This window comes from Cupressus sempervirens, chromosome 11 (assembly GCF_028749045.1).
Source record: "Cupressus sempervirens isolate cs-2001-9-10 chromosome 11, ASM2874904v1, whole genome shotgun sequence".
In the NCBI taxonomy this organism is placed as follows: Eukaryota; Viridiplantae; Streptophyta; class Pinopsida; order Cupressales; family Cupressaceae; genus Cupressus; species Cupressus sempervirens.
Window position 1 is genome coordinate 370,479,559 of NC_143128.1, and position 25,869 is coordinate 370,505,427.

A 25,869-nucleotide genomic window follows, 5' to 3' on the forward strand; every position below is an offset into this window, starting at 1 on the left:
CTTGGCAATATTTGCCCAAAATATGAAGTTTTTATTATCTTTCCTTATCACAGTCCGTACATTCCAGGGTTCCTTTCCATACCATGCCCTCCTTATGCCTTGACCAGGCTATATAGGACACATTTCAACTGACTTAACCAATCCAAGTTCATTTCAAATGATTACAACTTCATTTAGGGCCTTAAACATGTTTTCCCTCCAAAAACAAACTTGCCGTTATACTATTTGAATTTTCAAATTTTAAACTTCATTTAAATAAATACCTAAAGACACAGCACTTTGATATTATTCACTTACTGATCTTATTACATTGTTCAAATGCCTAAATTCCTAATTTGACCCCTATTCTTTATTGGCAACTTTTGCCATGTTTACATGAATTTGGTTAGAATCTTTACATCAAATACACCATTGTGGAAGGCCATTACTGGTCTTAAGATGTCCAAATTCAACTTGCTTGGTCCCTTGTATCCTTATTCGTGCCTGGGACCCCTCATTGATCTTCTTGCTCTATCAGGTGCCCCTGCACCAACTGGTCAATTCTTTTGAACATTTCATGGTTCCTCATCCTTGGTTGACAAATTGGCATTGTCTGTGATTCTTATGAAAGTAGAATTGGTAGTCAGGCTTATAAAAAAACATACTACAGTGTATATATTACAATATACTTTCTGGCTATTTTTCTCTTGAAAACAATTCATACACGCACCAGGAGAAGATTAACCCGCTGATTTATGAAAACCATGAAAGCAGCTGAGATTGGGTGACCTTCCATTGTTGTTCAAGGCACTATGGATGACTCTAACCAGTAAGTCTAACCATGGGAAGGAACCAACATTGTTTCTCAAGATAGTCAAACTGTTGACCTTGAGGGACAAGTGAGCCATCTGTAACAATAGAGACATTCGTTTTGGATTTCAACCAGATGAGTTCGTCTTAATTTTCAAAATATATAATGTTCCTTTTTTCAATTCTTACGACGGGTCATTTTTCATTTGATCAGGAGCATTTATGTTATCTAGTGGTTTCAAAGAACAGGCATTCTTTAATATATCTTTTAAGTTCATTTTGATGTCAATTCATAGTAGAACCAAAAAAAATTTATTGTCGGTTCTTTTACTGTACATCTTGATAAAAAATTACATGATTTCGTTCCACAAGTCGAAATTTAATAAAAGACCAAGCTCAAACAGTCTAAAGCATCGGAATTTTAACGACTACAAGAAACAAGAGCTGCATTCCATTTTCAGATTCAATTTGATATCACTATCAAACTATGAGAAACAAAAGAATCAAATTCCTTCTGATGTTGACTCTTTTACTGAACATCTTAATCAAGAAGGCAGCAAAATATTGTTCATGGGGCACCAAAAATTCATTCCATAGGAAGGCAACGTGCACAAATATTTCCTCTGGGAAAAAAAATGCAAAGAACATTGTTCATGGTGCACCATTATTCATTCGATTAAAATAAATTGTGCACCACTAATTCCTCTGGAAAAAAATGCAGAGAAATGTAAAGGAGAATATTTGAGTTTTTAGTCAGAGCGCTTCGACGATTCAACCAAGTAGGGATATCTGGAGGAGATGTAAAGCTGAGTGATCCCTTGATTGAAAAAGAACATGTTAAAAGTTAGAGCGCTTCAACGATTCAAACAAATGAGGATCCCCGAAGGAGATATAAAGCTGAGCGATTCCCTGAAGAAAGTGTGCCGCCTGATAGACATCAGAACCGCTGAGTATGTGGGAAACAACATTCCTTCGCAGACGATTGGCATCAAGAAAGATACAACTGAGCTCTCTAAGGTTCTCTTCCAGAGCATCGGAGCGTTCAAGCGCGAGGGCCGTGCCCGCACCGAGCTGAACATTGCGCAATCTATTGAGCAGATCTTGAAGCATGGGCGCCATCACAGTCTGAATCTTCCTAATCCTATTTGATAAACCCTCGCTGTCAGCGGCGAAAGTGATAAGAAACGCCGGATGGAAATCGCCGATCCAGAGAAAGGGCTTCTCGGCCGCGCTTCTCCAGGTGGGCGAGAGGACTTGCAGCACATCCTTAGCGGCTGCCCCTTCCAAAGCCTTGAAATACTCCTCCAGGTGCTCCTGCAACTGCTCCACCTCCGCCATTAGACGCTTCATTTCTTCCTTCCGCACCGCCTCTTCAAGCTGCGGAACCAGGACATTTTTCATCTTCTTCATCCATTGCCCGTACCACGCCTCCATTGTGTCTTCAATTCCTCGGAAATTCTTAGGTCTCTTTCTTCTCCTGGAGGAAATTCGGAGGAGATTCCTCTGGAACTGTTAGGTTTCTTTCTTAATTCCGAGGAATTTTTAGGGCTCTTTCTGTCCCTGCGGAAATTTTTAGATCTCTTTCTTCTCCTGGAAGAATTTCGGAAGAGTTTTTAGGGCTCTTTCTTCCTGTGCAGGAAATTTTTAGATATCGGAGGAATTTCGCTCTAAAAGTTTTTAGGGAGCTTTCTTTCCTGTTTCGATGTACAGAAATCTGATAAAATCTTGCGCCATCAACGAACTATTAAACCTCAAGACAGACTACTTACGGAGGGATTTTCAATTGAGAATAGTATTAATGGTGGGAGTTTTTTTATTTATTTTTTATTAAATTTGGAAATTTAGAGGAGAATGTTCCATGAATTTTGTAGATTTTGTAGTGGAGTTTATGGTTAAAAATTTCAATCACCTAATTTAGGTATGTAGGTGATGTCATTTTTTGACTAGATAAATTATAAATAGTAAAAATAATAATTAATAATGAGTTAGTTTTTATAATCTATAAAAATTGTGGAATTTATTGTGTAAGGATTGATTTTCATCAATGTTTTAAAATCTAGATTAGTGATTCATCTTTCAACATCATGATGGATTTCTAAGTGTGATCTAAAATGTTCATGAAAAATTCTTTTGAGGAGTTACTATTCAAATATGCTCTCTAAAAAAGGAGTTACTACTTTTGAGAAAAAGATACAATTTAATCATGTAGCAATATTTGTTTAGTTGATGAGATTTTTGGCTCCATAAAATAGATCTAAAAAAAATAGAGCTGGAGTTATTTGTTATTTTAAAGGAATGTTTTAAAGGTGGTGGTCTCATGAGTTTTGTAGTCTTGTTCTGCTTAAAATTAAAACACGAATGTTTTAAAAAAAGGGTAGACTCATGAATAAAATTTCTCTTGCATAAAAATAAAATTAAGAAAATTTTGAAATAAATTATTTGACGAGTGAGAAATAATATTCCTAAGCCATTGGGCAATTTCTAGCCCCACCCATTTTTCACCCTCTTAGGGTGTGGTCCTATGATGGGTCTTCAAGATCTATTTAATTGGAGCGGGTGGCCTCATGAAGTCAAAATAAAAGTTTTCTACAAGATTAATTGAAATTTACAATTCCATGCCTCCATTGTGTCTTCAATTCCTTTGAAATTCTTAGGTCTCTTTTTGCTAAAATAATCCTTAAAAATCTTAGCAGCACTAGTTGAATTTTTGTATGAAGCCCCCTCCATGGGACCGCACCTTTAAATATAAAATGTAGGAGCTCCATGGTAGATAGATCACTCACTTTGGAGCCTCACAATAGTGTGTTATCCTTTACAATGATTTCTTTTTTTACTTCGTTTATGGTGTCTCGTTGCATTCCTCCCTTCCATGGCCTCATAGGAGTTGTGACCTCTTTGGTTTGGATAGGGCTCTACTTGTGGATATTATCTTGATGTTGAAATTGCTTTACCCTTCCTCATCACTTCCTTAAATGTTGAGATAAGTATTTAGTTTTTCATCTTAAGCGGGGTGGGGCATGCATGGTCCCCTAATTTTTACATGTTTTGTTTATTTCAAGTGCAACATATAGAGTACACTAGCATAACACAACTTTCTAAAACAAGTTACTCTTCCTCTTTTATGTACATGTCTTGGATTGGTTGACTGACATACTACACACTTGCTAGACTATTTGACATATCCTAGCACATACACAAATTGTTCTTATGGAATAGGATTACGAGCACCGCAAGGTGCAAAGTTTTTAGGAATAACTATCGAGCACACAAACCCGCTAGACCATTCGATCCTACCCCTTTTCTCTTTGTGGGATTGACTATTCAATCATATCCCTTTGGTGTGGTTCACAATAAGGAACACAAACTTTATTGGGTGAGTTGCTCTCTCTCTCTCTCTCTCACACACACACACACACACACACACACACACACACACGTTATGAAGGCTCAAGTTTGTTGGGGGCTTGGTAGTTTATTCATCTTAGTTATGATGAGATCAACTCTTGCTTTTAATCTACTTTACCACGATTATGAGGTAGCTTATACTCCAACTAAAGTGTGATATATGTACCATCTTAAAATGGATGCACCCATTGTTTAAGACCTCTTTTCACTTATCCTTTAGTGACCTTATGGACCATGGATGGATTTGTGCTCAATCACCTCTTTCTCTTACTTTTCTCCATATCTTCCACTTTCACTAATATAGTTTCCAAGGCCTTAGGGTTGGCTCCCTATGGGCCAACCCTAGAACAAGTCAACCCAAGTCGACCTCTTCTAGAATAGGTCAACTTGTTCCCCAAGGATTTTAATTCTTAGGGCCATTTTTGTCTTGGGGTTTAAAATTTAACGATCAGGTAATCATGTCAGCTTGCTTTTCTTTCATGCTCAAAAATTGGTGTAAAAGGAAGCCTAGGCACCTCATTTTCACATCCACAATTATAATAGAAATCAAATGTACTGGTTCGAGTATTCAAGCATTCAAGAAAGAAATAATATCATCAAGCATTCAAAGATTCAAGGAACCTTTGTGAGCATTTCCTCTTCAAGATATTGTGTTTTGTTGGTCATTAAAGGAGGATATCTACATTAAACTATTCATCATCTTCTTCATTGATTCACATTTACTTCCATGGATCCATCATTTAGTTTTGGTAGATCCATTGCATTTGTGGAAATTTTCTACATCCTTCATTGCAAATCCAACATCTACAACATACAAGCATTACAAATCCTTACTTACAAGTGTTTCTACAAGCACAGTGAATAATTACATTTGTCTTTCTTTACTTTACATTTTTACACTTCAATTTCAAGGTTTATTCCTCAATCTAGGGAAATCCCCATATCTCTCTCAAGCTCTCTACTCTCTGAAACAATGTATCTTTGTCGATCAGATTTTCCTCTTTTAATGCTTAATAAAACCTTCTAGACTAGGGGATCTACATGCAATCATTGCTCTATGTGTTTTATAATCCATTGATCTGGAAATGATTAGTGGTTGATTTGAAGGGCTATATGATAATTTTAATTGTTATCGTTTCCAAATAGTGTTCTTCATTTACTAGTTTTAATGTTGGATTTGACATTACACTCATTGAATCCTATCTAAAATTTGTTTGCCTCTTGATTTAGGATTCTCACATCTTACCATGATTATAAAATCCTTTTACGATGCTTGCCTATATTGCCAAGTATTTTAAGGACATTCAGTTAGAATTAGTTTTTGATGAAACTTCTTGTCACCACCTAATCTAGGGGGTACTAAGGACTTATAGATGTTAATATATTACTTAGTATTACTTTAGAGAAATGAAATGTCTTGATATTGATTTGAGGATAGCATGTGCCCAGTCAACTATCTTGTTGAATAGTTAACTATTCTCATTCTTTATTCTATTCTTATGAGTTATTAACTTAAATTATCCTATATTCATAATCATAAGTTTAGCCTATTCATTTCTTACTCAAGTTTTTATCATCAAGATAGCTTCATCATCTGCACCTAAATTTTCTAGATGGTCTACTTCTTTGTTTCATTTTCTAAAGATGTATTGTATTATGACATCTTCAAATTTGTCGATAACTTTTAAGGTTTTTTCCACTTTTGAGTTTAATATCCAATTGGGAGTACTACATTTCCTAATTGTGTTTAAAATAATTTGGGAGTCTCCATCTATGATCAGTTTTTTTATGTTTCTAGCTATGCCCAATTGTAGTCCTTCCTTTAGAGCTTCTAATTATGTTGAGTTGTTTGTCATAATTCCTAAGGATTTTTCTCACTTGATAATCCATTCTCCTTCATCAATATGCATTATGTAGCCTAGACCTGCTTTACCTGGATTGCCTTGGGATGCTCCATCAAATTTTAGCTTTAACTAACCTTTAAGTGGTTGTTGTCATTCACATTCCTTTCTTGCTAGTTTGTTTTTTTAGGGTACATAAGAGGGGATTAATTAGGTTTGTCCAATTCTTACACATTGTTGCATCCTAATCTATGAATGAGCCTTCTTCCTTTGTTGAGTTTCTAATTTTGTTATTCATAATTTCAATTATATTTTCTTCTACTTTATTGCAAAAAGAGGATAGGGGTGTTTCTAAATTTTCAAATATTTTTATATTTGTTTGTTTTCATATCTCTCATAATAGAATAGAAGGAGAGATATTCCAAAGTTTGTTGTATGATTTCTGCTTAGGCCAACTTTCCAAGTGATTATTTAGATCCTCTAGTAGGTCTTGGTACCAATTTAGTTTTTGGATAAGCCATTGCCAACATTTTTTGACATAAGGACATTTGTAGAGTATATGTTATGTTTTTTCTTATTCTCTTTTGCATATTGGATACCTTGATGGTTCCTCAAATCCCATTTTGGTAAATATGTTTGCTATTAAGATTCTACCTTGTACTTCTGCCCATAGGAATAAGTCATCTTTAGGTAGGAAAGTTCTATCCTAGAATAGGTCCAAAGGTATGTTTGATTTGTCCCATCTTTGTGAGTTTATTATTAGTTTGTATCCTTTCTTGACATTGTACTACTCATTCTTGGTTGCTCCCCATATGAGTCAATCTCTCCTATCTTTTGGTGCTATTTGTCTTTGTGTTGTTATTTATTTATACATTCAAATTTCTTGATCATTAATTAGGTTTAAATTATCAATATTTTTCCATCTCCATATTTCCTTTCCTTCTTCTACTGTCGAATCTAAGTAGTTTGTTACATATTTTTACCAGATGTTTATTAGGATGTTTTTTAATTTTGGAGGTGAATTTAGCCTATTCATTGTAGGCAAACCATCCTAGGAATCTTCCTAGAATAAGGCTTCTGACCCCTCCACAATATCCCAAGTCAGGATATTTGTGATGATGGATCTGCATTGCATCAAAAATTTCTAGGTATTTGACCCTTTTGGAGGGTTTATTGTTCTAAATAATGACAAGGGGTCAACCAATTTCAAGTGTTTACTATATAGGATTTTGGCCCATTTTCTATCCCTTTCTTGATACATCCTCCATATAAGTTTGACTCCTAGAGCCTCATTTTGGTAGCTTAAGTTTTTAATTCCTAAGCCTCCTTACTCTTTTGATAAGCATATTTTCTCCCACTTTATTAAGGCTTGTTTCTTCTCCTCTTCTGATCCTTTCCAAAAGAATGTTCTTAATTTACTATCTAGATTTTTCTTTATTCCTTTTGGTAGTGGGAGGAATGACATTTGATATGTTGGTATTGTTGTTAATACTGCTTTTATTTTAGTTTCTCTCCATGCCTTTGTTAACCATCTTTCTTTCCAGTTTTCTAAGTTCTTTCTATCTTTTCTAACATTGGTTTCCATGACTTAGTTGCGTTAACTCCTTTTTCTAAGTTGATTCCTAAATATTTGCATGGGAAATTGCCTTTTTTGTAGCCCATTAGTGTGCATATCATTTGTTCCATCTCAGGTTGCATATTTATAAATAGAATTTCAAATTTCTTTGGATTTACATTTTGTCATGATGCTTCCATGTAGGTTTGAATAATGTCTTTAAATTTTGGGCTTCTTCCAAGATACTTTCACCTAAGATGATTTTATCATCTGCAAATTTTTGGTGAGTTATGCTAGAGGTATCTTTAGTTACTAAGATTCCCTTTAATCTCCCATCTTCTTGCATTTTTTTATTGACCTTCCAAATGCTTTTTTCATAATGATAAAAATGAATGGTGATATTAGGCCACCTTGTCTTATACCTCTTGACATGATGAAGAAACCTTCTAGGGTTCCATTGATTAGAAGAGAGATTTTTGGGGATGTTATACACATAAATATTAGGTTAATCCATTGTTTGGAGAATTTGGAGGCTTCTAGAGTTTTTCATAGGAATCTCAAGTCAACCTTATCATAGGATTTTTGAATATCTAGCCTCATAAACATACATGGTTCCTTTATTTTTTGTGTTGTATGGATTACTTCTCGAATTATGATTATCCCATCCAAGATTGATCTCCCTAGCACAAATCTTGTTTGTTCTTCTAAGATTAGCTTTGGGAGGAGGATTTTAAGTCTATTAGCTATTACCTTAGACAAAACCTTATAAATGGTGTTACATAGTGCAATGGGTCCAAAGTTTCCAAGACCCTTTGTGTTTTCTTTTTTTTGATATAAGGGCCATAAAGGTATTGTTAATTTCTGTTAATAGTGCACCTACATTCCTTGTTGCTTCTATGGCTTTCTAGAGATCATTTCCTAAAATATCTCAACATTTTTTAAGGAAGAAGGCTTGAAAATCATTTGGCCTAGGTGATTTATTTGGGCTTAAGTCAAAGAGGGCTTTTTTAACATCTTATATTGTAAAGGGTTTGTTTAGATTTTTATTGTCTTTAGATGTGATTATTCTTGGGATATTTCCTTCTAATATCTTTTGAGCTCTTAATTTTGAGCTTTCAAAATTGTTCAAAATGTTTTTATAAATATCCACAAAGATTTTTGAGATTTTATTTGGATATTCTTCCTAGATTTCTTCATTGTTTTTTATTTTAGTTATTCTATTAACATTCTTATTGCTAATTGTATTATTGTGGAAGAATTTGGTATTTCAATCTCCACTTTCTATCCATTTGTCTCTTGATATTTGGAACCAATAGGTTTCTTCCTTTGCCAAAATTAGATGTTGCTTTGCTAGTAATTCTTTTTCTTTGTAATAATTGTGGTTATCCATTCCTTTCCCGATTACTTCTTCACTTGTTTGTTTTAATTCTTCTTCATTCTCCAACTTCTCTTTAAATATATATTTTAAAGTGTTCTCCATTCCATTTTAATATGTTTTCTTTTAGTAATTTAAGTTTAGAGACAAAACAAGACATTTTGGAACCCTCAAAATAGCTCTATTTCCACCAGTACTTTATACTAATCATGAAATCATCATATAAAACCACATTTGTTCACATTTGAAAGGGTTTTTGGCTAGTTTATGCTCCTCTTTGAACTCAATTCTGACTACAAAGTGGTTTAAGCTAGTGTATGGAAGAATTATGGCTTTGATATCTGCATTGATTGTGCTAAGATCTCCTTTATACATAAATATGTCTAGTCGCTCTGCTATTTGATAGGAGCCCTTCCTTCTATTATTCCAAGTGTATATCTCATTGTTAGTTGGTATATCTATGAAGTTATTCTTACTTTTCCATTCTCTGAAGTCCTTCATGACTTGTGAGAGTGCTTAGATCCCTCCATTTTTTTCTGAGAGTCTAGAATTGCATTGAAGTCTCCACCAATACACCAATTTTCTGTCTAATTTAGGTCTAGAAAAGAGTCAATCCCATCCCATACTTCTTTCTTATCTAGTGTTTGTGTTGGCCTGTATACATTGATGATTGCAAGTTCTAATTCTCCCTCATGGCTCTTGAATTTCCCTATCATCCAGTTTGCTTTTGTAGTTATTTTTTCATAACTAATTCTTCTAGGATTCCATATGATGCCAATTCTTCTTGAACCTCCATTGGATTCTATTAAATCTAAATTCCATAGTCATATATTTTTTTAAAGGTTTTCTCCTTTTTTGTTGAGGTTAGTTTCTTTACTAATATGATTTCTTATTCAAAAAATGATATATTGCAATTTAGTAAGCACTTTTTGCTAGGGATGTTTAAGCCTCTAGCATTCCAAGTTGTTATCCTCATTGTTGCATGGGAAGGAACTTCCCCTTCCTTCATAGAATGTCACTTTTTTTTTTCTAGATACCTCCTTTCCCTATAGCTTCTCTTAACTTTGCCAAAGATTTCTCCCTCTCTTTTTATGTCCTTCTTGAATGAGGGAAATGTCAAGATTATTTATGTGTTCTAATGCCTTGCTGATGCTATCTCTAACTATTGTTTCTTCCTCTCCCTCTTCTTCTTTAGTTATTTCTTCTATTATTTTCTCACCTATATCTGCCACCTCTAATTCCCATCCTTTTCTATTGCAGAGCTCCCTACCCTTTTCCTTGCAAGTGGTTGATTCAGTTCATAGATTTTAGTTGTACTTGGGGTTTCTCTAACTTCTAATTCCAAGGATGTTATTTCTAAATTTTTTAAGGCTACCTCTTCATCTATTATTTATTTTTCCATTTCCATACCCTCTATCAAACTCCCACCATGCTCTTTATTTTATTCCTCCCATATTTCTAATTGATCTTTACAATCTGTTTATGTCAATAGTAGTTCAAGAATAATCTTATTATAGTTGTTAATACATGCTTCCATTTCAACAAATTGGGTATTCTTATTTTGACAATGTTTACACTTTTGAAAGATACTGATTTTTTGTTCTAATGCTAATCTGTTGTTAAAAATAATGTTTTCTAGATTGCCATCATCTTCTTTTCCTACAATTTCTTCTACCATCTCAATGATTTCTCCTTCTTCTCTTCCTTCCTCAATGCAATTAAGAAATACTTCCCTATTTGGGTGAGAGGATGATATAGATACTGGCTCTAAGATCCTTAATGAATTTATTCATGGAGGCGATCTTGCCTTTTTTACACCAAATAATTCTTCAAGAGATGAGGTTTTTCTGATCTTTTTTAGAGAGGAGGATGGTTCCAAATTTATGAATTTCTTTATTTTGCCTTCATATTTCTCAAACAAAAGATTTTATATAGATTTGTTTGTTATAATCTTTTTAGTAAAGTCTATCGAGCCAATTTTTAAGTTTAAGAAGAATTTAACATCGTTGGTTGGATTGTCTCCTTCTTCTAGATCTATCAAATATCCTAAGTCTTTGCCGATTTGTTCAATTATTTATTTTTAATTCAATTCTAGAGGTAGAGATTTTCATACTATCCAAGTAAGAGCCTTGAATTTTTTTCATTCTTTGTTCATTTAAATTAGGTTCCCATTCTAAAAACATAAGTGGGTGTCCTTTAAAAAAAGTGATAGAAATTGATTCCTGATTGTGCTATTATCATAGTGAAAATAGATTAATCTATTAGAAGGGATAAATATACTTACCTGGTCTTTACAAAAGCTTCAAAGCCAATCCACTAGATTGTGAGTTTTAGTCATTGAGCCATTCCAATATCTGTAAATCCTAATCCTCTAGCATTCAAGCCATCTTTGCTCACTATATTTGTTGCTAATGATTTGGATTTTATGATCCTCATAGGTTTCCATTTTTTGGATTGATGTTTCTATATTTATTTTACCTCTTGGGATTCCCTTAGGGGTGTTTGATAGGGTTTTTTCTTTCTCTTAATTCCTAGGTGGAGGAAAATTCGTTCTCGGTGGATTTGATTTCTCTTCTTCCCTATATGGTGGTATATACAAATCTAGTTTTGGAGGAGCTAATGTGGGCATTTTTGCAGAAGGATTGTTGGGTCCAATAGGGATATGATTGGCTTCCAAAACTTATTAAAGTTTTGGGATAAGTGGTTAGCAAAATGCTTTGATAGTTTTAGGGTTTCTTTTCCCTTTGAGATAAGGAGATCGGAGAGGGTGTTAGTTACCTCCTTTGAAGGTTTGGTAGCATATTTTATCTTTCTAAAAAACATTTCTTGCTTTTCTAATCTTTCTATGACTCTTTCTTCTCTAATCCTTATGCTTTTACCCATGAGATATGAATGAGCTTTGCAACTTTGCTTCTTTTGCTTTCAGATTTCCTTTCAACTGTACACTATTTTTCGTCCAATCTCAAGTCATGTCTCTTGCTTTCATGTTTGTATTGGATTGGAGATTTCGAGATTTTCATGGTTTCCTTGAGGTTGTCTTAGAGATCTCTTCTTTGGTTCAAGTTGGTTTTCCACAGTGATTTTCTAGTTTCATTCTTCATGTTGCCATATTAGAGATTCAAAGTTGTTTTTATAGGTTAAAGGTTTGGGGCCTAGATTTTTCTAAGTTGTTCTCTTTCTACTTTGGTATTGTTTGCCTTTAGTCTCATTGGGAGGAGCATCAATCGACCTTCCTAATTTATTTAATGTAGGGTGCCTTCTAGTTTGAGGGATTTCCTTTCTGAGTTTCACATGTAGTCATGCTTTTTGCATAGTTAGCACATTTTGCATTAGTTGCCATAATTTAATGTAGATAGGAAAACCTGATGTACTTGACCTTTTACAAACATTATCCAAGTTTATCTAACTTCATTCTAAAACTGAAAAACATATGTTGAAATCAATGGAAAAACTTATGACCTAACCTTCATGTCAACAAAAATTATAACTCAAAAATCTCCCCTAAATACTTGAAAATTTCCCTAATTCTCAACAAGTTATAAAATTGTTAGTGAACAAATTGTCTTTTCCTACAAAATCCAATAATTCAATATATGCCCAAGGTAGAAAATCAACGATGTTCACAACAATTGGGTAAATGTTACGCTAATCATTTCCCTCTGAATTTTTATAGGTAGAACTCCCTTTACAAAGATTATAAATAAATTTGAAATAACTAAAGAATCAAAATTTGCACACATTTTCTAGAAAGTGCTTAAGTATCTCTCTCGTACTCTTAGGCACAGAGGTGAAGTTTCACAAATTTAGAAATTGAACAAGTAATTGAAAAGCACACAATGTTTCCATAATAGAACAAGATTTGATAACAAATTGAATCCTACAATAACTTAAATTTATTTACTATGAATAAAGGCAAGATACATCAATCAAGAGAAACAACAATAGATATCATCCATAACTAATAATCACAACCCTCAACGTAATTGCTTATGATTTAGCTTGAACTCTGTGTTTCAAACCATGACAAAGTATTGATAGATATACATTCGAGTAAATTTCCCAAGCACAAAGTCTTTAAAGAAATAACATTTGTATATATCACTACCTTTTGTCTATTATGATCTCCAAAAAAGAGAAACTTCTAACAATATTAATCTATTAATGCTCTTCTATGCAAGTAAAAGCTAACCCTTGCCTAGTTTAATGCTCCAATATTGGTATTTTTTTACAAACCCAAAAATGTCTCCATCAAAACCTAGCCTTTCGGTAAAAAATAGTTAGGCAAAATAGTTTTAAATAGTTTTTAAAATCTTAGAATGCACAAGATAACTATCCATAACTAAATTTCCTCGTTGGGATTTTCTCCATTTGCCATGGTTTTCTTAACTAACTTCCAACTCCTAAAGGTGCTGACAAATTCCTACATTGTGTGAGAATGAGGGTTCTTCAAACTTAGTAGCTTCGATTTGTGGACATCCTTTTGCTAGCTTAGCTCCCTAATCCTCTGACTATGCCTTGAAATAAGTTCTTTATTCAGGTACAACATTGATTTGATGTTAGCTAGGGTGGTAAAGTCTTGGGAAGCAGGGATGTCACTATCCTTAATCCCAAACATGGTGTTGCCAAAACTTTTGGTTAAGGTATTAGAATCCATGCTGCCATCATCAAATTGTAAGATACTTGTGGGGTTTATGATCTACATATCTTTTAGTATCTCTTTGTGCATCCTAATGACTTCAAGTTCCACTGCTCACATTTCTTCTATGACTGCCCTGTAGATTGCATCTTTCCAACTCATGTTTCTTTTAAGGATGAATAACATGCATGAGTCCACAACTTTCATGGGGTTCTCACTTAGGAACTCCAACACTCCATACCTTTCAACTTTTTCTACTTGAAACACGATTGCCTAACATTGACTTTGATCAATCTCCCATACCAGAATGAAGGCATGGAATTCACCCTATAATACTTCTTCCTCTACATATGCAATAGTAAAATCTAGTATAAATTTATTCCCTTCTTTCACAATGGATTCTATTCATTCATTCATCACCTTTGAGAGTATCCTCCCTTTCTGTAGTTGCTTGATCAATTGCTAACTATTTGATGAATTAGGATCAAAAGATTGTGGTGTTTGAATCAATGGGAGAGTGCCAACATTCATCAAATAGCCTATATAATTAGCTATGCTAATTATTAGCTTCTTTAGCTCTTTCTTTTCCTTACTATCATTTTCGGACTGAGTCAACATATGGTCCATTGAAAATTTGAAGAAATGATTCTTGGTGTCCTTGGAGATAGCCCCCAAATCCACTATAGTGACCTCGAAACCTTTGGCATCAATTTCTCTAGAGATTTCCTTCTACTTGTTGGTGGCCACTTCTGTTGTAACTCTACCAGTTACTAGGTCTTTGATTAACCATACATCACTTTTTACTTTCTTGTTTTTAGAGACACAGACCACATATTTCATGACTATATCTTTAACAAGTATGGACACAGGTTGGAGAATGGATTTCTTAGTCACTAAGTTAGATAGCTAGGGCAAAATGGTGGAAATGGCTGCTACTCCTTGATTACCTTTGGGAGGGGTCATGAAACTAGATTGCATTGCACCTGAGTCTTCTATCAATTCTACATCGCTATCTTGATTGTATAACAGAGTAAGTTATTCTCCTTTGTTTTGAACCTAAGCCACAATATTCTCTCTTTGAACCTTCTCTTGAGCGAGTGCCACAGACTTGGTTTTAGACCTAGTCTTGGGAGCCATGATTCACTTAGGGGATGTTGCGTCTTTTTGCTTCTTAGGAGTTGAGGTGTCACCTACAACATGAGATGAAAATGGGATGTCAAAAGCTAATGGTTTAGAGAAATAAATTGCCTTTGGGACTTTGCAATTTGTTTCTCACTGCTTGATCTCATACTCTTTCTTCTTAACCAATTGTTTGTACAGGCTAAAATGGATTTGGTTATGAGATTTATATCATCCTCTTTAGCTCTATTCCAATTTGCTTCAAGTTAGTTTTTCCCATTTTCTTCTTCCCATCCTGGTTCAACAACTTCTGAATCATCTTCAGTCATTCCCACCAACTTGAGCTTCAATTTCAATGAGGTAATCTAGAGAAGCGTGAACCTTGAATGATCTCTCTTAACCACTTCTCTCTTGTCACCACAATTTTCCCACAAATCTTCTAAATGAGGAATTTTTTGAGATTGACCCTTCAAAACAAGCACCTCTATTGCAAAAATTTTACTATCAAAATCCCTCCTCCCTTGATACAAGCCAAGATTAAAGCTAACTAGATTGCTTTCAATTACTGAAACATTGATCATAGTACTATAGGTGAAAGAGCCAAGTCTGATTGGGAAAAAAAACTTCCACTTTTCTTGAGGTAGGTTATCCTTAATCACAAAAAATAATTGCTGGCATATTTTGGTTATAAAAAAGTAGTCTAAGGCATACTGAGGTAATCTCACCGGTTCTTCTTCAAATCCACCCACTCGTAGGTATGTCAACCTTGGGAATTGGATGTAAAAAAATTCATAGGTCTGGACTAGCTTTTTTATTTCTAGGGATATCCTCGACATTAGAGATTTCCTAAGATTTAGATGCACACTCTCTATCAAAACATCATGCACTTTCCTGAACTCTTCTAACACTTTGTCCTTTTGTAACAAGGGGCAATGTTGATAAATAATTATATCCTCGCTCCAAGGCTCATGAGGGATGGAAGTGATATTACTGACACATGCAATGCAATAAGTCAAGTAAGAGGACATATGGAATTCTTCCCTTGAGATCTTAGAATGTTTAAGTTGATTTCTTAGTGAGCTAGCTATCAATTCTACCCAATCTAGATATTGCTTCCTTGTCAGGATAATATCTATGTAGTAGTACGTCCAGTCTTCAAAGAGTAAGACATCATCAAACTCCTTAGCTCAGTGTAGTAGAACCATCAAGTCATGGATATGAGGTTTCATGTGGTCTTTGTTGACTATTTTGGGTAACCTCAAACACCATTCATAGTTTGGTTTCATCTACTTTCAGGTCGTAAGGTTGTGATACTTGGCAAGGTTTTGTTGGTATTGAACTAGAGATTTGGTAGGGCCAAAAGCAACAAAAGTGCACTTAGGTAGACACAAAATTGATGAGATGGTTTCCATGGTAATGGACAATATCGGCTCCCCATTTCTATTCAAAATACTTCTAGTTCTTGAATCATAATGGTTAATACACAACTGAAGCAATTCTAGGCTTAAAAGAGTGGGAGGGAAAGTGATAGCTTCAAGCAAACCACTCATTGTAATGTCCCCTTTTTAGCATTCATAGCATGATGTTGTCATTAGCCTATTTCCCCACAGTCTCATAGGCTAACCGGGACATTAAAGGGGCTTAGAGGCCATTTGGCCTAGATAGTTTCAGTTGTAGTTCTTTCTGACGGGTTTTGAGGTAACTTCGGGCATACTATTTATAGTAAGTCATCTTGGGCATGGGTGGACATCCAGTGGCAACAGTATGTCGATGGTAATTGTTTAAAATTGGCAAGAAGACTTGTTTATCATTGATAAGATCTTTTTTGCATTGATAAAGCTATTTTATAAAGTTAAATTTAAATATTTAACTTTATTAATGCATAAACTATAGTTTGTGGGAAATATTTAAATTAAAAGAGTCCCCTTTATCTTATAACACATTGGAGACATAAGTTACATAAAGGGAGTTATGTTTTATCCCACATTGAGAAAACGAAGGATGGAGCCCTTGTGAGAACACTATAAAAGAAATGGAAGAGCTTCTTTTAAGGAGGCTTGGAAATATCAAAGAAATTGGGGAATTTTCTGGAGATTATGTCTCAATAGTTTGGAGGATGAAATTCCTTCAAGCTGGAAATCTTGATGCCATTGAAAGATATGGTCTTGAGATTCAACATAGTAGCAATCCGAAAAAGCGAAACCGAAAAAGCAGGCTGAAAAAGCGGGTACGAAAAAGAAGTCCAAAAAAGCGGAACCAAAAAAGTAGGCTGAAAAAGCGGGTATGAAAAAGCAATAAGTAGGCCAAAAAAGCAATCCAAAAAAAGTAGGCCGAAAAAGCAATTCGAAAAGCAAATTGGAAAAGCAAAGCAAACGGGGTAGCATGTAGCATTGAAGAAAATTATTACAACCATCTACAACCAGGTTCCTTTATTAGTATTTTTTTTTTAGGATGTTATAAGTTTCAGCTATAAGTGTGCATTATACCAGCATTATCATTTTGTAATCCATGTAAATGCCAAAAGTCTTGGCCATATTTCATGAGCATTCTATTAGAAATTTCATTGCAAATTAAGAAGATAATAGTTGCTGGTGTCATTTAAGAAATTTAATATCATTATTTATTAGCTAGTTAGTTTGCATACCAACTGTTTGTAAAAATGTTAGTTGGCTATAGGTGTTCATTTCTCATGCTTAGATTATATATATGCACTGAATATTGTGAAAATTAGTAGCACACTCATGTTAGGTCATTGTGTAGTCCATTGTAGTCTTCTAGCACACGATTCTCATTGATGCAAATTGAAGAAAAAGTCATTTGAAGCTAGCTGAAATACTATATCAGTCATACGTCCCTTGCATGTGAATTGTTTGATGAAATTCGTTGAGCTTTCATCAGCATTTTTGAGGGCAGATTTGAGGAGGGTTATTAGAGTGGTATCAGAGCTTGCTTGCAAAGTGTTTGACGAAATGTCAAACCACTGAAGTATAAATATTTTTTGGTGTTTGAAGAAGTTATAACCTATTGGGGTTATTATAGTGGTATCAGAGCTTGCTTGGAAAGTGTTTGACAAAATGTCAAACAACTGAAGTATAAAGATTTTTGGTGTTGAAGAGGCTATAACCTGTTGGGGTCATTACAGTCGTATCAGAGCTATAAGTCCTGTCATGCTGTGGAGGTCTTATAGGGAATTTGGAATAGCAAGATAAAGAGAAAAATGTTTGACAAAATGAATGCCAGTCCAGATCAGGGAAAGGAAAGATTCTTACAATTATTAGACACCTTAGCACAGGGACATCAATCAGCAGAGCAAAGAGCACAGGAACAGAGTCAGAGATTTGAGCTTATGATGCAAATGATGGCTTGTCAAATGGGGTTGAATGCTAATGTGGGTGGAGGAAATAATTAGAATGGTAATAATCAGGATGGGGCACATAATGGAGGCGAACAAGGTGGGAACAATTTTGGTCATGCACCCCAGCAAACTAGGACAGTGAGTTCACGACCCATGATTCCCATATTTCCTCCTAGAGCTCCAGAGCAACCCATACCAAAGCCCTAGATCACTGATATACAGGACCAGCTGAGGAGAGATTGGGAAGCCAGAGGTCCAGATTTTATTGCTGCAATTACCTTTAGGGAGTATATAGATGTGTGGATGAAGCATATGCCACATGGACATGACAGGAACCAGAGCTATGAGCTACAGAAGAAAGTAGGGAAACTTCAGTTACCATATTATGATGGCTCGGGGAAGTCTACATCAAGAGCTTGGGTTCAAAAGCTTGACACATACTTTCAAATGAACCCTATGCTTGAGAAAGAAGCTATTAAGTATGCAGTAATTCACCTGGATGGGTTAGCACACAAGTGGTGGCATCATGGTATGGTCACTATGGGTCATGCACACATTACCTCATATGTGGAGTTTTCGGAGAGACTGATTGAACACTTTGATAGGCCTAAGGATCATACCTTCCCTATGACAGGCAGAAACTTGTATGAGGAGTTTAATAGACATGCAGATTTGATACAAGGAGACTTCAACACATCTTCACGTAATGGTTTATCTGCATCATCTTCACAGGAAGAAGGGGTTTCAGAGATTGTGCAGGTTGAGCCAATTGCATTAGAAGGTGATATCATAGGCACACCAGATTGCATGATTGACACAGATAGTGATTCCAGTACAGTTGGGTTGGATGAAGTTACAGCAGTTGAGGATACTGTCATGTTTGAGGATAGTATAGTTGATTAGAAAGTGAGCATTTAGGACTTTGCAGAGAATGAGTATCAAGCACAGTTGGATGCTTCTTCACATGAGATAGAGGCTAGTAGCTCTTCACTTGGTTTGGCAAGCTAGCTAAAGACAAGGGACAAGGATATTGTCGTGGCTTTATCTCATCATGACAGGATGTATGGATTGATTGAGAATCACATTTGGATGATTCAACTACAGGAGAGACAGAAAGTAGTCACAATAGGTTCTTCTTGTGATGACTTACAGCAGATCAAGGAAGGCATGGAGGCAATGAAGGTAAGTTACATACACCGACTTTCAGATTGCGATCATCTCCTTAATCTTTCAGGGATCTATTTAGATGCATTGAAGAAGGAGGAGGAGGTTGACCAGCTTTCTCATGAGCTATAGGATACTCAAAATTCCTTGGTGTGTATTTAGTTAGCTCTCTAGGATTCTGAGAGACATGTGGACAAGCTTTGTCTTGAGGTGAGCTCAGTTCGGGAGTTAGCGCTTATAGCAAGGACTCAGTTTTCTTTTATAGTTAGGTCACATGTTGATGATTTCTCAAAGATGAAAGAGTTTACAGGAGAGTCCCAAGATCTATTTATTACAGACGACACCCAAGGGGATGTTGTGGATAGTTTTGAGGACTGAGTTTCCTCAACAGTTTTTTATGGTACAGAGGGGTTGGACAGCGATGCCACAGTTTTTGATACTACGTATGTTGATATGAACTTTGGAGTTGATTTGCAGGATATGGATGGTAATACTCTAGAGACCAGTAACTTTGAGGATGCTCCTTTAGACAGTGTGTTAGAGGAGGTTTGTAGGAGATAGTCTAGCTAGTGCCATCATGTGTCTAGTCAGTTGAGAGTTAGTGAGCGAGACATTTCTATCACTTGCCAGCATTTCGACATTGCTCGTCAGTTGTTAGCAGTTTATGGATGGGGTTTTCCTACTAGTGATGAGAAGGGAGGTAATTATCTTTCCTTGACAGAGATCCACTCTTTATGGGAGGCTATTCGGATTCTGAGACAAGATTATATGTAGTTGGTAGCCAACAGAGATTATCGTATGGAGTGGAGGAGTACAACATACGATGCATTATTGGCCAAGGAAGATGAGGTGAGTGAGCTTACTTAGAAGCTCAAGGTGACTTCTGAGATTCTTGAGAGTACACAGTTGGCTTTTGAGGAGTCATAGTTTCTTTTGGCTAAGGTGACCGTGGAATTAGAGCGATTGCAGTCTTTACCAGATTCTGTACGGTCACAAGCTATGGTGTCTAGTGATTCGAGGATGTCCATGGTCGAGATTTTTAGAGACAGTGGAGATGGGGATGCATCCACCCTTGATACTAACATTGACATATCGGTTCAGTTCCTAATAGAGTCAGGTTCAGTTGAGTTGGGTGCTATAGAAGATTGTTGTGGTATGGCTAACATGGTGGTGGCCTCTAGTACTAATGGCATAGAGACTAGAGATGTTGTATCAAAGATCATGTGTGATGTTGGTGAGCTAGCAGTTGGCATGGTTCTTGCTAGTGATACTACTCCCTTGGTGATGTCTTCGGAGCTAGTAGTCAGTTCTAGCTTGGTTAGTGATCAATTACAGTTAGTTTCATCTGGTTTGCAGTCTGAGCCACTGACTAAGATTGGCACATTCTATCAACATTACACTATGAGGTATGCTTATCAATTTACCTTGGATGACTATGTTGATGAGATGATGATACAGAGATATACTTTGATTCCTAGTGCTTGTCATCAGTTATGGGATGGTTTGTCGCCGCAGGATGAGAGTTGTGATGGGCATGACATGGCAATAGGTTCTGCGGTTGATAGCTTGATAATACATGACTTAGAGCAAGAGTTTGGGAGTGATGCTTCAATAGTTTTTGTTATTGATTCTACTCCTTTGGCTATGAAATCTCTTGACTTACTGGTGATCAGTCATAGTGGGTTGTATCACTTGTTCATGGTGAGCTGTTGACTGGGGTTGGTTCTTTTTATCAGCATTATACTATAGGGTAGGTACATCAGTTAGCATTTGATCCTTGTGTTGAGGAGTTGGTGGCAGGCAGATTTGGCTTGGGTTCCATTTCTTGCTGTTTATCTTGTGATGTCTTTTCATCGTCAGCGGTGCATGGGAGTTATGGTTATAAGACAGTGGCCCGTAATCTATAGAGTTGTGTTAACTGCAGTAGATGTATAGTGTGTGGATTCTTTGTATTTGGTGTAGTTTCGTGTGGGAGTGGTCACCATTGTTGCAGAGTTGGATTGTACATTCCATATAGACTAGTGGGATGCATTGATGGTATTTACTATGTTGGCAGTTTGGGTTATCTACTCTACTTGGGTTCTGATATTTCGAGAGCTTGTTTCTCATGAGTTCCTGACTTTGGAGTTTGGGTGAGTTGTATTCGCCAATTTGATTATGGATTCCTCTTGGTTAATTTTTAGAGGTTGTTGCAGGAGCCTATGTTGATTAACAGCAGTATAGTTCATGACTACATTTGGGATCTAGGAGGATTGATTGGGTTGTTTGGCCATTGCTTGGGGACAAGCAATTTTGGGAAGGGCGGACTGTAATGTCTTCTTTTTAGCATTCATAGCATGATGTTGTCGTTAGCCTATTTCCCCACGGTCCTGTAGGGTAACCAAGACATTAAAGGGGATTAGAGGCCATTTGGCCTAGATAGTTTCAGTTACAGGTCTTTTTGAGGGGTTTTGAGGCAACTTTGGGCATACTTACTATTTATAGTAAGTAATCTTGGGCATGGGTGGACATCCAGTGGCAGCGGTATGTCGATGGTAATTGTTTAAAATTGGCAAGAAGACTTGTTTATCATTGATAAGATTTGTTTTGCATTAATAAAGCTATTTTATAAAGTTAAATTTAAATATTTAACTTTATTAATATATAAACTATAGTTTGTGGGAAATATTTAAATTAAAAGAGTCCCCTTTATTTTATAACACATTGGAGACATAAGTTACATAAAGGGAGTTATGTTTTATCCCACATTGAGAAAACGAAGGATGGGGCTCTTGTGAGAACACTATAAAAGAAATGGAAGAGCTTCTTTTAAGGAGGTTTGGAAATATCAAAGAAATTGGGGAATTTTCTGGAGATTATGTCTCAATAGTTTGGAGGAAAAAATCCCTTCAAGATGGAAATCTTGACGCCATTGAAAGATATGGTCTTGAGATTCAACATAGTAGCAATCCGAAAAAGCGAAACCGAAAAAGTAGGCTGAAAAAGTGGGTATGAAAAAGCAGTCCGCAAAAGTGGAACCGAAAAAGCAGGCTGAAAAAGAAGGTACGAAAAAGCAGTCCAAAAAAGCGGAACCGAAAAACAGGCTGAAAAAGCAGTTCGAAAAAAGCAGGCCGAAAAAGCAGTCTAAAAAAGCAATTCGAAAAGCAAATCGAAAAAGCAAAGCAAAAGGGGCAGCGTTGAAAAAAATTATTACAGCCATCTACAACCAGGTTTCTTTATTAGTATTTTTTTTAGGATGTTATAAGTTTCAGCTGTAAGTGTGCATTATACCAGCATTATCATTTTGTAATCCATGTAAATGCCAAAAGTCTCGGCCATATTTCATGAGCATTGTATTAGAAATTTTATTGCAACTTAAGAAGATAATAGTTGCTGGTGTCATTTAAGCAATTTAATATCATTATTTATTAGCTAGGTAGTTTGCATACCAAATGTTTGTAAAAATGTCAGTTGGCTGTAGGTGTTCATTTTTCATGCTTAGATTATATATATGCACTGAATATTGTGAAAATTAGTAGCACACTCATGTTAGGTCATTGTGTAGTCCATTGTAGTCTTCTAGCACACAATTCTCATTGATGCAAATTGAAGAAAAAGTCATTTGAAGCTAGCTGAAATACTATATCAGTCATACGTCCCTTGCATGTGAATTGTTTGATGAAATTCGTTGAACTTTCATTAGCATTTTTGAGGGCAGATTTGAGGAGGGTTATTACAGTGGTATCAGATCTTGCTTGCAAAGTGTTTGACAAAATGTCAAACCACTAAAGTATAAAGATTTTTTGGTGTTTGAAGAAGTTATAACCTATTGGGGTTATTACAGTGGTATCAGAGCTTGCTTGGAAAGTGTTTGACGAAATGTCAAACAACTGAAGTATAAAGATTTTTGGTGTTCAAGAAGTTATAACCTATTGGGGTCATTACAATCGTATCAGAGCTATAAGTCTTGTCATGCTGTGGAGGCCTTATAGGGAATTTGGAATAGCAAGATAAAGAGAAAAATGTTTGACAAAATGAATGCCAGTCCAGATCAGGGAAAGGAAAGATTCTTACAATTATTAGACACCTTAGCACAGGGACAACAATTAGAAGAGCAAAGAGCACAGGAATAGAGTCAGAGATTTGAGCTTATGATGCAAATGATGGCTTGTCAAATGGGGTTGAATGCTAATGTGGGTGGAGGAAATAATTAGAATGGTAATAATTAGGATGGGGCACATAATGGAGGTGAACAAGTTGGGAACAATTTTAGTCATGCACCCCAACAAACTAGGACAGAAAGTTCGCAGCCTATGATTCCCATATTTCCTCCTAGAGCTCTAGAGCAGCCCGTACTAGAGCCCCAGATCACTGATATATAGGACCAGCTGAGGAGAGATTGGGAAGCCGGAGGTCCAAATTTTATTGCTGCAATTACCTTTAGGGAGTATATAGATGTGCGAATGAAGCATATGCCACGTGGACATGATAGGAACCAGAGCTATGAGCTACAGAAGAAAGTAGGGAAACTTCAGTTACCATATTATAATGGCTCCGAGAAGTCTACAACAAGAGCTTGGGTTCAAAAGCTTGACACATACTTTCAAATTTATCCTATGCCTAAGAAAGAAGCTATTAAGTATGCAACAATTCACCTGGATGGGTTAGCACACAAGTGGTGGCATCATGGTATGGTCACTATGGGTCATGCACACATTACCTCATATGTGGAGTTTTTGGAGAGACTGATTGAACGCTTTGATAGGCCTAAGGATCATACCTTCCCTATGACAGGCAAAAACTTGTATGAGGAGTTTAACAGACATGCATATTCGATACAGGGAGACTTCAACACATCTTAAGGTAATGGTTTATTTGCATCATCTTCACAGGCAGAAGGGGTTTCAGATGTTGTGCAGGTTGAGCCAGTTGCATCAGAAGGTGATATCATAGGCACACCAGATTGCATGATTGACATAGATAGTGATTCCAGTAGAGTTGGGCTGGATGAAGTTATAGTAGTTGAGGATACTGTCATGTTTGAGGATAGTACAATTGATCAGAAAGTGAGCATTCAGGACTTTGCAGAGAATGAGTATCAAGCACAGTTGGATGCTTCTTCACATGAGATAGAGGCTAGTAGCTCTTCACTTGGTTTGGCAAGCCAACTGAAGACAAGGGACAAGGATATTGTCACGGCTTTATCTCATCATGACAGGATGTATGGATTGATTGAGAATCACATTTGGATGATTCAACTGTAGGAGAGATAGAAAGGAGTCACAACAGGTTCTTTTTGTGACGACTTACAACAGATCAAAGAAGGCATGGAGGCAATGAAGGTAAGTTACATACATCGACTTTCAGATCGCAGTCATCTCCTTAATCTTGCAGGGATCTATTTAGATGCATTGAAGAAGGAGGAGGAGGTTGACCAGCTTTCTCATGAGCTAGAGGGTACTCAGAATTCCTTGGTGTGTATTCAGTTGGCTCTCCAGGATTTTGAGAGACATGTGGATGAGCTTTGTCTTGAGGTGAGCTCAGTTCAGGAGTTAGCACTTATAGCAGGGACTCAGTTTTCTTTTACAGTTAGGTCACATGTTGATGATTTCTTAAAGATGACAGAGTTTATAGGAGAGTCCCAGGGTCTAATTATTACAGACGACACCCAAGGGGATGTTGTGGATAGTTTTGAGGACTTAGTTTTCTTAGCAGTTTCTTATAGTACGGAGGGGTTGGACAGCGATGCTACAGTTTTTGATACTATGTATGTTGATATGAGCTTTGGAGTTGATTCGCAGGATATGGATGGTAATACTCTAGAGACCAGTAACTTTGAGGATGCTCCTTTAGACAGTGTGTTAGAGGAGGTTTGTAGGAGATAGTCTAGCCAGTGCCATCATGTGTCTAGTCAGTTTAGAGTTAGTGAGTGAGACATTTCTATCGCTTGCCAGCATTTCAACGTTGCTCATCAGTTGTTAGCAGTTTATGGATGGGGTTGTCCTAGTAGTGATGAGAAGGGAGGTAATTATCTTTCCTTGACAGAGATCTACTCTTTATGGGAGGCTATTTGGATTCTGAGATAGGATTATATGTAGTTGGTAGCCGACAGAGATTATCTTATGGAGTGGGGGAGTACGGCATACGATGCATTATTAGCCAAGGAAGATTAGGTGAGTGAGCTTACTCAGTAGCTCGAGGTGACTTCTGAGATTCTTGAGAGTACATAGTTTGCTTTCGAGGAGTCACAATTTCATTTGGCTAAGGTGACCATGGAGTTAGAGCGACTACAGTCTTTACCAGATTCTGTAAAGTCACAAGCTGTGGTGTGTAGTGATCTGAGGATGTCCATGGTCGAGATTGTCAGAGACAGTGGAGATGGGGATGCATCCACCCTTGATACTAACATTGGCATATTGGTTCCATTCCTACTAGAGTCAGGTTCAATTGAGTTGTGTGCTATAGCAGATTGTTGTGGTATGCTTGACATGGTGGTGGCCTCTAGTACTGATGGCACAGAGACTAGAGATGTTGTATCAAAGATCATGTGTGATGTTGGTGAGCTGGCAGTTGGCATGGTTCTTGCTAGTAATACTAATCCCTTGGCGATGTCTTCGGAGGTAGTAGTCAATTCCAGCTTGGTTAGTGATC

General features: G+C 36.3%; 1 protein-coding gene across 1 annotated transcript; it reads right to left on the bottom strand.

The window, feature by feature from the left end:
* Positions 1-1,208: 1,208 nt before the first annotated feature.
* LOC149529616 (protein INAPERTURATE POLLEN 1 homolog) lies at positions 1,209-2,545 on the bottom strand. Its single transcript, XM_089811032.1, has one exon. The coding sequence runs from the start codon at positions 2,221-2,223 to the stop codon at positions 1,627-1,629; it is 597 nt and encodes a 198-aa protein (XP_089667158.1). The 5' UTR covers positions 2,224-2,545; the 3' UTR covers positions 1,209-1,626.
* Positions 2,546-25,869: the final 23,324 nt, after the last annotated feature.